This window comes from Dasypus novemcinctus, chromosome 5 (genome assembly GCF_030445035.2).
Source record: "Dasypus novemcinctus isolate mDasNov1 chromosome 5, mDasNov1.1.hap2, whole genome shotgun sequence".
In the NCBI taxonomy this organism is placed as follows: Eukaryota; Metazoa; Chordata; class Mammalia; order Cingulata; family Dasypodidae; genus Dasypus; species Dasypus novemcinctus.
In genome coordinates this window covers 59,475,846-59,488,892 of record NC_080677.1, presented here as the reverse complement: position 1 = coordinate 59,488,892, position 13,047 = coordinate 59,475,846, and the positions used below count along the sequence as shown (strand labels likewise).

The window sequence follows — 13,047 nt, the reverse complement described above, 5'->3', positions numbered from 1 at the left end:
TTCTAAATCAACTAAAGCTCAAACTGAGGCCATGTCATATGAGTATGGTCATAGGAAATGCTATTTACACATTTTAATGCCATCATTAAATGTGAGCATTTGAATTCTGATCAGATGCTTACATTTCTGCAAACATTTTCACTTTATATGTATTTCATGTCACCACAGTGATTTAGGTCCAGTTAAAACTTTAAAGTAGGGACAGCTGCACTCAAGGAATGAGGCCTTAATTTAGGTAAAAAATTATTGTTTTTCCACATATAAATGCTAATTCATTATTTTAAGTTATTCTTTCCTTGAAACACATATTATATATTATTTTTAGTACACGTTTCATATTTTTTTCATTAACATGAAAGTAACAGACAAGCCGTAAGTTATCTTCATAGCATACAATTAGTTATGAGCATGACAAAGTATGTGCTACACTGCGTATGTGTGTATACTGAACATACATTTTAGAAAGAACATAGTTCTAGCAATGTTATCGATCACATCAAGGAAGACAGTTTGAGTAGTGGCTAAAGACACGGGCTTTGAATTCAGATATTATTTTATCACTTACTAACTGTGTGAACTTGCCCATTATCCCTGCTTCCTTTAGAAACCGAGATATAGAAAAGTCAGTTATTGTCTCAATTAGATGTGAATCATAACCCACAGAGGTGGAGGCACCATCTGGTCTAGTTATACAAAGGCAGGAGAAACAGCTAATTATCACATTCTTTATCCATCCTCTCCCCACTGCAAGCTCCCAATAAAACATATGATTATTTCCTGAAATTATTTTCTTTCCACACTTGTGACCTTGGAGTCATCTTTGACTTCTCTTTCTTTTGCCCTCTACATCTTATTCCTGCGGCCTTTGGGTTAGCCATATTCTTTGCCTCATTAAAAACAAAGTGGTTCATCTATTTCCTACAACTTGCCTCTGGTTGCACAAATATCAACATCCTTCTGGAAACATATCAAAGGCTTATCCTTTTAAATTATTTTAAATTCTGCACAGATCTTAATATAGATTTCCCATTAGAGTAGAAGGTAAGTAAATGCTCAGTTGGCAGAAGTGATGCTCATTTCTAACTGTAGGGTAGTGCATTGCAAAGACACATTCATTTGGAAAACTGAAAACTTAATTATTAACAAAACATCAATGTAGTCATTTTTTTCCCCACCATTTTGCTGCTGTTTGAGTTAAAATTTTATGGATTTTCAGGGGGGTGCTAAAATAGCTCTAGAAACCACAGAGAGGTCACTAATGTTGACAACTCTGAATCTCTCTGAAAAATAAGCACCTGCCCTTCTTATTTACTATAATAACAAATGCCTGGTCTTTGTTCAGGTCAAACAGGTTTTTTAGATTTTGCAAAAGGGAATTGTCTGACATTAAGACTGTATCTGTCTTTGGACCTTGGTAATAAGATCTTAATCGAATGTTGGTACTTCTGATATTATGAAAATACCTTGTCCAAATAGTAAAGGAGAAAGTGTAGGCAATACACTTGGGTTTTCTGCAATATGCCTATACTTATTATAGCCATTTTTCACTTGCAGTGAGCAAGAGGAAGAAGTCTAGGATGACATCCAACCAAGTTGCAACTGAAACATCTTACAGACTTAATTATGGTTTGCTTTAAAATTGTTTTGGTTAGCTACTGGGGTGAAAAGTTTGTTAAGGCTAGTTAAAAAACAGAAAGCAAAGGATGCACTTTAGCTGTTTACATGTCTGCTTTTGTTAGGAGGACTTATTTTTTTCCATATGGTGTTCTCATGCCTACCACATTCTTGGCACATAATAGATGCTCAATAATGAATGAATGAGTTCATAATTTATATTTCCTTTAACACACAGATATACTTTTCAGATCTCCAAGGGGAATACATCATTATTTGTTGCCCAAATGAATTCAAATTCAATTCAGGCCAAAATTCGAGAGCTGTATTGTCCAATTTGGTAGTGACTAGACATGTGTGGCTATTTAAATTTAAATTAATCAAAATTAAATAAAATGTAAAATTTAGCTCCTCAGATGCATAGTCACATTTTATGCCCAATAGCTAAATGAGGGTAATGGCTACCATACTGGACAGCACAGATTTAGAACATTTCTATCACCACATAAAGATCTATTGGACAGCACTGTTCTAGAAAGTGTGGTCTTTTCTTCATATAAAAAAATATGACCCTACCAGGCCAGTTTAAAAAATACCATATACTCAGATGGTTTTGCACATGTGAATACCCTTGACTTTAAGGAGTCTTGTGAGGCCCCATTCACTATGTATATCTTCATCTATCTGTAAGATTTATGATAGTCATAATTGTAGATGGATCTTTAAGAGACTTTTAATAAATTCCAAGGTCTATTGAGGAAAAACTCCTTAAACAAATGGTGGCCACACTTATCATTGCTAAACAATCAGATTCCTAGTTCACACCTGTGAGATCCTAATGTGATATGTATGGGGTGTCTTAATGAAACTATATATTTAGCAAGTGGTTTTGATGGAGGTAGTTCAAGGGCCACATACTGGCCTGAGAATTAAAAGGATTATATTCCTGTTTCATTTATTCAGCAAAATGAATTGAGCTTCTCTGTGTTATGGGCTCTATGCTTGATAGGAGAACTACAAAGATGATGAAGAAAGTGTTAATGGAGAAGGTATCAATGGGTGGTGTGATCTGTGAACTTGTTCCTCCACCCATCATTGGCACACTAAGCACCACTTCCTGATCCAGCCTGCCCCCAGGATTTCCCCAAGTGGGATCTGACTTGACTTTGTCTGCATGCACAGGAGAGTCCAGAAAGGACTTGATAGTAGTAGTGGAAGTGATAGTAGCAGTAGTAGGAGGTAGAGGAGAGAAGAGAATGGACCAGAGAAACAGAAAGGAAGAAGAATAGACAGCACTTTGTACTGGATTTGGGTTAGAGCAATAAGCAAGAGGAAAGAGTCGGGGTTGGCTTTTGGTTTTCTGGCTTGAGTAAGTAGGTAGGTAGCAGGGTCATTCATTTAAACAGGAAATACAGAAAAAAATAGCAATTTGTGGGGAAAGAAAATGGTGCAGTTTTATATGTTGGGCCTGTGTGCTGCTTGGTATAGAGTTTTAGAGCTCTACAGACATAGATTTGGGATGCATCAGTGGTAGGTGAAACCATAGGAGTGAATGAAAACACCCAGGAGAATGTGTAGAAAGAGAAGAGAAGAAAGCTTGGGAGGGTGGAGATTTAGTGGATATCAATATTTTAGGCAGTGCTTCTTAACCTGACGCTCACAAATGTACAAAATTGTATTATTTCCAAGACATTGAGATCCCTATTGAAAACTTCCACAGAGACCAGGTGTTTAAATAGCAAATGAGGAAGGGGAGTGCAGTGAGAAGGAGAGTGAACTAGGAAGTAGGAAAACCAGACTTCCAACTCATGGAGATTTATTCATTTGACCTAATGAAACAATAGAGATAAACTCTCTGAATGTAAGCTTGATTCTCTGACGTTTCTATTTGTAAAACTAGGAAAGAAGAACATAAGTTATTGAAGTCTCTTTTTTCTTCAGAGTCCTTCAAAGCCTGCAACTGAATTCCCCCTCAGTTCTGTTTTGGGTTTGCTTTGCTGACTAATAGAAACCTTGACTTAGTTAAGAGCATTTCTTAGAGTATATGAAATAATCCACAATCATTTCCTTTTTGGCAGAACTATAAAACAGGGGAAGGGCAAGGCCATCACGCATTTGAGTTTTGTTGGGATGCTTTCCTTTTATGTCACACTTACCTACAGAGGTGATGATAACTGTGAAATGAGTTTCATCTCGCCTTCCAGTTACATTGTTGTAAGCACAGCACACATAATCAGTTGTCTTCTGGGCTACTTTCTCAGATGCCACTTCCAAGTGAGGCCCATGCTTAATGACATATGTTGTATTGTCAGCCCTCCGGATCCAAGAGTAGGTGTTGGGAGGATAAGAATCAGCAGAACAATCAAACAGGATGGCTTCTCCAAGGTCAATAGTAAACACTTCTCCAACTTTTAGCCCTTTATCAGAATTAACTCGAAGTCCATATGGTCCATCTGCATTAATATAACAAAGAAATAAAGGGGTTAAATAAGTAATCATGACATATTTTTTTAATCTAGGAGAATTTAGCAACGTATTTTCTATAGAATTTGCAATCAGTTCTCATTTAGATTCCCAGTAAATGGTAAGGACTTAAAATGACTTTGTTTTGATATCAAATAAAATGGAAATTACTTGAGATGTGATTGAACTAATTTGAAATAGTTAAAGTCTTAGGATATAATCTTATGGACACTGGCATAATGATTGTGGTGCTAAGGTTTTGGGTAATCTTTTGATAAATCTGCACTCTTATTTAAAAAACTCAATTTTTCTGAAATAGTTTTGGCACTTATAACCACACTTACAATAGATAATGGGCACTATTTTCTCTTTGACAGCCACCACCCTTTGATTATTATCTGTTTTTCTTCTCAGTGCTGAGATAGGTCAAATATTTACAAACGACAGCTTGTTTCACAGGCAACACAAATTCATGCAAATAATATGAATGTTAACATACTTTCATGCTATTTTATCAGATACATAATTTTAAAATACCTAGTAAGCTTAGGATTCCATTGAGGAAAAAATACATCTTCATTATTAACAAATATTCATTGATTAACAATAAAAACTAGGTTGAATCCTGATTCTCCCAATTGTTAAAGTCAGAAAGTCAGAAAGTAATTTAAACATTTTTGGCTTCACTTGCATCATCTTCAAAATAAAGATGTTGGACTAGATGACTGATTGTTAAGGAAGGTTCTTTCTACCTCTGAAACACCAGGATTCATGCCATGCTAAAGTTATATTGGATACAGGGCCAACCAAACACATTTGCAGACTCCCAGTGTGGCTCTCTATGATGTCAGTTTTTCCTGACCAATGTACCACTGAGGATGCAAAGCAATGGATTGTATTTAGTTAAGGAACATCCCTTTGTATTTTTTTCTGAAGACACAGAGAAATGCAAAAGAACCTTATAGATTTATATATATTTATATACACACACACACGAGAAGACCCTTCTTTAAGAAAGCAAACAGAAATTAGTACCTTCAGAATGGAAATAATCAGGAACTGGAAGTAGAGGACTCAGAAGAAGAGAAATGAATGTCCCTGCCCTGTGATTACACTAAAAAACCAGTATCAGGCTGTGCTATTGCCTCTGGTGAGACCACTGTGACAAGTTGGTTTTGAAATCTGTGCTCTAAAATAGAACCCTCTTATTCTGAAGTCCACTAAATATTAAGTAGGATAAGAGGGATAAAAAGTTGCTTTCACTCCCTCAACCAAAATCAATTGTAAGACTTTTCTTGTCTAGGCAATGTGAGGGAATCTGAGATGTCAATGCCATGGTTCCCGTGGCTGTTATCTCAGGTCTGGGGAGAAGCAGGACCCTACAAATTGTCAGCCTTCACAGAACACTGTTTATGACTATTGGGCACTATTTATGGTTCATATAGAGAGAAAACAAGGTGAGAAGTCAGCTGAGGTTTGGAACAACAAGAGACATGAGTCAGTCTCTCTCTCAAAGTATGGCCATTCGGTTTAGGTCTCTACCTTCCGAAAGATCTTTCCAGTTTATACAATGTGACTATGAAACGAAATTGCCTCATAATTTAACATGTATAAAAATGAGTATTATTCCTTTTAAAGTTTTCTTTAAAACTTTTGTGAAGTCCTCAAAACTTTTGGGAAGTCCTCATTTGAAATTGCTTTAGGAACTTGCAACATAATGGAATATTCTCAAAAGCAGTAATTCTTCTATCTCTAAGGATGGGTTTAGTCTGTAAAGGAAGCCCAAAGTCATTTAGAGCCAAGGTTGTTGATTAACGTTGATGATCTAATTTAATAGCATAACTTTAGTTTAAAAAGAAAACATGCTTCTAAAGAAAGGAATCTGATTCATTTAGCTATCTTGCCTAATGACTGAGGTTCAAATTTGATTTTGCTACTTCCTCCTTTGTTGGGTTGCCTGGTTGGTATAGTCTTTTCTTTTCTGTCTATCTTAACTATATGGCATAGAGGGCTTTTCAGAATCAGCCTCGAATCCCTCCACACCTTCAAACTTTTCTTCCACTTAAAGCATTTTAGATCCTTGCTTCTAATATCATTTATTAAAATGTGACATATTTTATATGATTATATAAGATTATATAAGAAAAACAAGTTCATTGCAGAAAATCCTGAAAATTCAGAGAACACAAATATGTAAAGAAAAGACACCTATAGTTTAGCCAGTTAGAAAACTAGTATCTATATTTTGGTGTATGATCTTTAAGTCTTTCTTCTATGTATCTCTCTTTCATATATATCACACAAAGAAATATACTCTGCACCCTGCTTATAATCTATTTTCTTCTGACCTTATACAGTGAACTGTGAACACTATGATTTTGTTATTTCCTTTTTCATTAGCACTTCAGGCTGACAATCCCTCTACTTTGAGGGGCAACCTAGCGCATTATTCAGGTGAATGAGCAATCCAGTTGAACACATTTGGAGTGATTCAACCAGAGTGGCCTCTGACACCCAAGATGGAAGTAGAAGGATTAATTCCATTTTGACTTTGGGTTATGATTCAGCTACTTGCCTTTGGCAGAGAGCTCCCAAACAAAACAAACCCTTTGCTTCAGGAATAGCTGTTTACCAAATGACGTGTAAAATCTCATATCATCTGTTCTATTTAACAATTTATGGCTGGGCGGGAACGGTACCTAAATTTCTGTCATGATGCTGCTTGTCACCCTGCTTGGGAGCAGATGGTAACCAATTAATGTGAATGACCTTTTTTCCCTTTAATTTTTATCACTTAAATTTACTTCCCTGCAGCAGTGCCATATGTTCTGCACAAAATGAAGTGGTTACCGGGTTATTATTTACAACTAGAGCTGGTAGATATGTGTATTTCATGACCCGCAAGTAGATCTTTGTCTGAACTATTAGCTTGGCATTGTATCCCACCAGGCCAATACCATATTCTAACATCAAAACCTCATCAATATATGGTCAATCTTGATGTATTTGTTAGTTTTTTCTGCCCAAATAAAAAATAATCCCAGTTTTCACAAAAGAAACTGTCATCAAAAGGGTAACTTAAGAAAACAGAATCACTGATTCCAGCTAGAATTCTAAATTATGATGTAGCCCTCTATGGGGGAATATTAGAATGTGACATTTACTATATTATTGAGGAACTTTGCTAAAGGTTAGGAAAAATGGGACAAAGAATTATAACTAAAAGTCTGACATTTTATAATGGGAATTTAACCTTTCTACAGCTTCATCAACTAACACTTGAATCTTAAAGGAACATGAAGAGAGATAATCTGTTCCATTTTAGTCAAGTTCAAGAAACGTTTATTGGATTTTTAATCTCTGTTAGGTATTATTTGAGGTATACAAAGATGGATAAGGCAGAACTCCCATTTGGGGATGGGGCACTTGAGAGTGGGAAAGAATTAAGGAAAATATAACATGGTTAGTACGAAGGCGGAGATGTGCACAGGGTGCTGTATTAGTCAGCCAAAGAGGTGCTGATGCAAAATACCAGAAATTGATTAGTTTTTATAAAGTGTATTTACTTGGGGTAGGAACTTACAGATACCAGGCCACAAAGCATAAGTTACTTCCCTCACCAAAGTCTATTTTCACATGTTGGAGCAAGATGGCTGCCGACGTCTACAAGGGTTCAGGCTTCCTGGGTTCCTCTTATCTAGGGTCTTGCTACTCTCTCAATTCAGGGTACCTCTCTTCCTAGGGCTTGGCTCTTTCTGGGCTCAGGTTTCCTCTTTTCCTGGGGCTTGCTTCTATTTCCTCTGTGAGCTTACTTCCCAGGGCTCCAGCTTAAGGCTTCAGCATCAAACTCAAACACCAAAACTCTAACCCATCAAAAATCCTTAACTCTGTCCTTTGTCATACATTTTATCTGCTAGTCCCTGCCCACCTAGGGGTGGAAACTCAATGCCCTATTGACACAAGAGGTTGACTTGATTACTTAAGTAAACCTCTGAATCCAATATAATCTCATGTGCCCAGAGGAAAAGACCAGTTTACAAACATAATCCAATATTTCTTTTTGGAATTCATCAATAATACTAAACTGCTACAGGTGCAACAGAAATTCAGTGAACCTCTTAGTGAGACTGAGGCAGGGCAAGGGAAAGTGGGCAGGCAAGCCTTTCTGGAGATTATGATGTTCTGAAGGAAGAAGAGGGTGTAGCTAGGTGAAGAAAGAGATGTATGAATAACATCAACCAGGACACATAGTCCTAGTTTGAATGGAATAATAAAGATTATAGATGTGTTGATGCCACATCAACAGGTATGTAAATGACAAATCTACAGATTATACCTTTACTTAATTCTATAGCCCTAAACTAACCAACTAGCCAGCTAAAAGAACAAACAAACAACAACAAAAATGTGGTTAAAGTAGTAATTAGCAAGAAAAATTATTAATGAGTCTGGGTTGTGTTTTCTGTATGTTTTGTGATAAGTAAAATGGTTAGCACAAACGAGACCCTGATGTTTGCTTTTCGTCATTTCTTTATTAGAGATGTTGTGACCTTACAAAACAACCATGCGCAATGTGCAGAATTCTTGTACAACACCCCTCCACCAAAACCTTACATTGTAGTGGAATATATGAAAGAATATGATCAGACTATTACCACTATGGTCCATAGCATACACTTGGTATATTTTTGCCATACACCCCATATTATTTATTTTTTTTAAGATTTATTTTATTTATTTTTCTTCTTCCCCTTACCCCCCTTTTTTGTCTGCTCTCTTGTGTCCATTTGCTGTGTGTTCTTCTGTGTCTGCTTGCATTCTTGTCAGCAGCACCGGGAATCTGTGTCTCTTTGTTGTGTTATCTTGCTGTATCAGCTCTCCATGTGTGCGGTGCCACTCCTGGGCAGGCTGTGCTTTTTTCGTGTGGGGTGGCTTTCCTTGCAGAGTGCACTCCTTGCTTGTGGGGTTCCCCTATACATGGCATGGCACTCTTTGAGCGCAGCAGCACTGCACTTGGGTCAGCTCACCACATGGGCCGGGAAACACTGGGTTTGAACCCTGGACCTCCTATGGTAGATGGACACTCTATCAGTTGAGCCACATCCATTTCCCCATCCCCTATTATTAACACTATGTGTGTATTAGTATTGCACATTTGTTATAGTTCACGAGAGAACACTTTCATATTCATACTGTTAACTACAGTCCATCTTCCACCACTTGGTTTATATGTGTTATACAGTCCTATGCCTTGTAAATACTATCCAAAGTGAACACTCAGGGGGTCTCTCTTTCATTACAGAGTTCTGTGGTCATTGCCCCAGTAAACCTTTGAACCTTTTCTTTAGTCCAAAAGAAAAAAATCTCATATCCCCCAATTATTGGCCCTTAGCATTGATATAGTACCATCTTTGACATTGATGCAAGAATATTACAATATTGCTGTTAACTATAGTTCATAAGTTATATTAACTGTATTTTTCCCATGCATCTCCATATTCTTATCACCTTGTAATAGTGATGTACATTTTTTCTAGTTCATAGAAGAACATTCTTTCATTTGTATTATTAACCACAGTCCTCATTCACCTCCAGGTTCATTATATTATTCAGTCTCTAGATTATTCCTTAGCTTTCTATCAGTTGATGTTTACATCACTGGACTAACCCTTTCAGCCACAAATCCATTTTAAACCAGCTGTGTTGGTTATACTCACTATAATGTGTTACCATCAACTCTATCCATCTTTTACAGTGAGAAAAGTGAAAATTCTACATACATTAATCTTCAGTACTCCTTCTCAGTCCTCATTCTATCTCCTACTAACCCATAGTCTAGGTTTTAATTTCATGTGCTTATTCTTTGTATTTTTCATATTTGTGAGATCATACAATATTAGTCCTTTAATGTCTGGCTTATTTCACTTAGCCTAAATGTCCTCAAGGTTCATCTATGTTATTATATGTGTCCCAATTTCACTTCTTCTTACAGCAGCACAGTATTCTATTTTATGTGTCTACCATATTTTGTTTATCCATGTTTTATATTTCCAAGATCATTCTCTCATTTCCTTTCAATTGATATTTACATCCACAACTATCCCTTTCAGCTGCAATCATATCTATAAATCAGCAGTGTTGATCATACTCACTATAATGTGTTACTCTCAACTCTAATCATTTCCATGCTTTTACAATTAACCATATTTTAAAAATACTACATACTTTAAGCATCAACTCCCATTCTTAACCCACGTTCTATTTCCTAGTAACCTATACTCTAGAATTTACCTCTGTGAGTTAACTCATTTTTAGTTCATATTAGTGAGACCATACAATATTTGTCCTTTTGGTCTAGCTTATTTCACTCAACATAATATTCTCTAGGTTCATCCATGTTGTAATATACATTCTAATTTCATTTCTTCTTACAGCTTAATAGTATTCCACTGTATGCATATACCACATTTTCTTAATCCATTCATCAGTCAATGGACACGGGTAATTTCCAACTTTTGGTAATTGTGAACAATGTTGCTATGAGCATAAGTGTGCAAATGTCTGTTCATGTCACCATTTTCAGCTCTTCTGGATATATTCCTAGTGGAAGGATTGCCTAATAATATGGCAGTTCTATATTTAGCTTCCTGAGAAACTGCCAAACTGTCTTCCAAAGAGGCTGCAACATTCTACATTCCCACCAACAGTGAAGGAATGCTTCTATTTCTCCACATCCTTTTTAGCACTTATTGTTTTTTTTTTAAATAATGGCCATTCTATGAGGTGTGAGATGATATCTTACTGTAGTTTTGATCTGCATTTCCCTAATAGCTAGTAATATTGAATGTTTTTTTCATGTGCTTGTTTGTCATTTGTATTTTCTCTTCGGAGAAATGTCTATTTAATTCTTTTATCCATTTTTCAATTGGATTGCTTGCTCTTTCATTGTATGATCTCCTTATATAGCACGGAAATCAAACTCTTATTGGATATGTGGTTCCCAAATATTTTCTCCCAGTGAGTGGGTTGCCTTTCACCTTCTTGACAAAGTACTTTGAAGCACAAAAGTTTTTAAGTTTGAGGAGGTCGCATTTATCCATTTTTTCATTTGTTGCTCATGCTTTCAGTGTAAGAATTAAGAAACCCCCACCTACCACCAGGTCTTGGAGATGTTTCCCTAGAGTTTTGTGGTTCTCACTTTTATATTTAGGTCTTTTTTTTTTTTTTTAAGATTTATTTATTTATTTATTTCTCTCCCCTCCCCCCACCCCCACCCTGGTTGTCTGTTCTCTGTGTCTATTTGCTGCATCTTCTTTTTTGTCTGCTTCTGTTGTTGTCAGCGGCATGGGAATCTGTGTTATTTTTTGTTGCGTCATCTTGTTGCGTCAGCTCTCCGTGTGTGTGGCACCATTCCTAGGCAGGCTGCACTTTCTTTTGCGCTGGGTGGCTCTCCTTACAGGGGTGCACTCCTTGCGCGTGGGACTCCCCTACGCGGGGACACCCCTGTGTGGCAGGGCACTCCTTGTCCGCATCACCACTGCGCATGGGCCAGCTCCACATGGGTCAAGGAGGCCCGGGGTTTGAACCATGGACCTCCCATGTGGTAGACGGATGCCCTAACCACTGGGCAAAGTCCGCCGCCTATATTTAGGTCTTTGATCCATTTTGAGTGGATCAAATTTTTGTATAAGGTGTGAGGTAGGGGTCCTCTTTCCTTTGGATATGGATATCCAGTTCTCCCAGCACCATTTGCTGAATAGACTGTTCTCCCCGAGCTGGGTAGGTTTACCATCCCTGTGAAGTTCTATTTCTGAACTATCAATTTGGTTCCATTGTACTCTTGTCTATCTTTATGCCAGTACCATGCTGTTGTTTACCACTGTAGCTAGGCAATATGATTTAAAGTACAGAAAGTGAGAGTCCTCCAACTTTGTTCTTCCTTTTAAAGATGTTTCTATTTGGGGTCCCTTACCCTTCCAAATAAACTTGATAATTGGGTTTTCCATTTTCTAAAAACACTGCTGGAATTTTTACCAGGATTGCATTGAATTTGTATATATCAATTTGGGTAGAATTGACATCTTAATGATAGTCTCCCTATTCCTGAACAGGGAATGTTCCTCCATTTATTTAGGTTTTCTTTGATTTTGTTTAGCAATGCATTTTAGTTTTCTGAAAATAAGTGCTTTATGTCATTGGTTAAGTTTATCCCTAAATATTTGGTTCTTTCTGTTGCTATTGTAAATGGAATTTTCCCCCTGACTTCCTCCCCTGATTGCTCATTACTAGGATTTAGAAACACTACTGATTTTTACATATTAATATTATATCCTGCTACTCTGCAGAATTCATTTATTAGCTCTAGTAGCTTTGTTGTAGATTTTGGGAGATTTTCAAGGTATAAGCTCATATCATCTACAAATAGTGAAAGTTTCACTTCTTCCTTTCCAATTTGTATGCTTTTATTTCTTTTCCTTGTCTGATTGCTCTAGCTAGACCATTTAGTACTATCTTGAACAAGAGTGGTGACAGTGGGCATCCTTGTCTTGTTCCCCATCTCAGTGGGAAAGCTTTCATTCCTTCACCATTGAGAACAATGTTATCTGTGGGTTTTTTATATATGGCCTTTATCATGTTGAGAAAGATTTTTTTGATTCCTATTTTTGGAATGTTTTTATCAAGAAAGGCTGCTGGATTTCGTTAAATGCCTTTTTTGCATCATTTGAGATGATGCTGTGGTTTTTCTTTGATTTATTAATGTGGTGTATTATACTGATTGATTCTCTTGTGTTCAACCACACTTGTATGCCTGGGATAAAAACCCAGTTGATCATGATGAATAATTCTTTTAATGTGTCGTTGGATTCACATAGTGAGTATTGTGTTGAGGATTTTTGCATCTGTGTTCATTAGGGAAAAGGGTCTGCAATTTTCTTTTTTCATAATATCTTTATCTGGCTTTGGTATTAA

At 36.8% G+C, this 13,047-nt stretch overlaps 1 protein-coding gene across 4 annotated transcripts in view; it reads right to left on the bottom strand.

The window, feature by feature from the left end:
• Nucleotides 1-13,047, bottom strand: part of HEPACAM2 (HEPACAM family member 2) — a 60,181-nt gene that overhangs the window by 28,388 nt on the left and 18,746 nt on the right. For all 4 annotated transcript variants that reach the window (XM_004475699.3, XM_004475697.5, XM_012518478.4 and 1 more), the window contains exon 4: nucleotides 3,771-4,067. In XM_004475699.3, coding sequence (XP_004475756.2) covers nucleotides 3,771-4,067 — 297 coding nt within the window. The remainder of the gene's footprint in view (nucleotides 1-3,770; nucleotides 4,068-13,047) is intronic.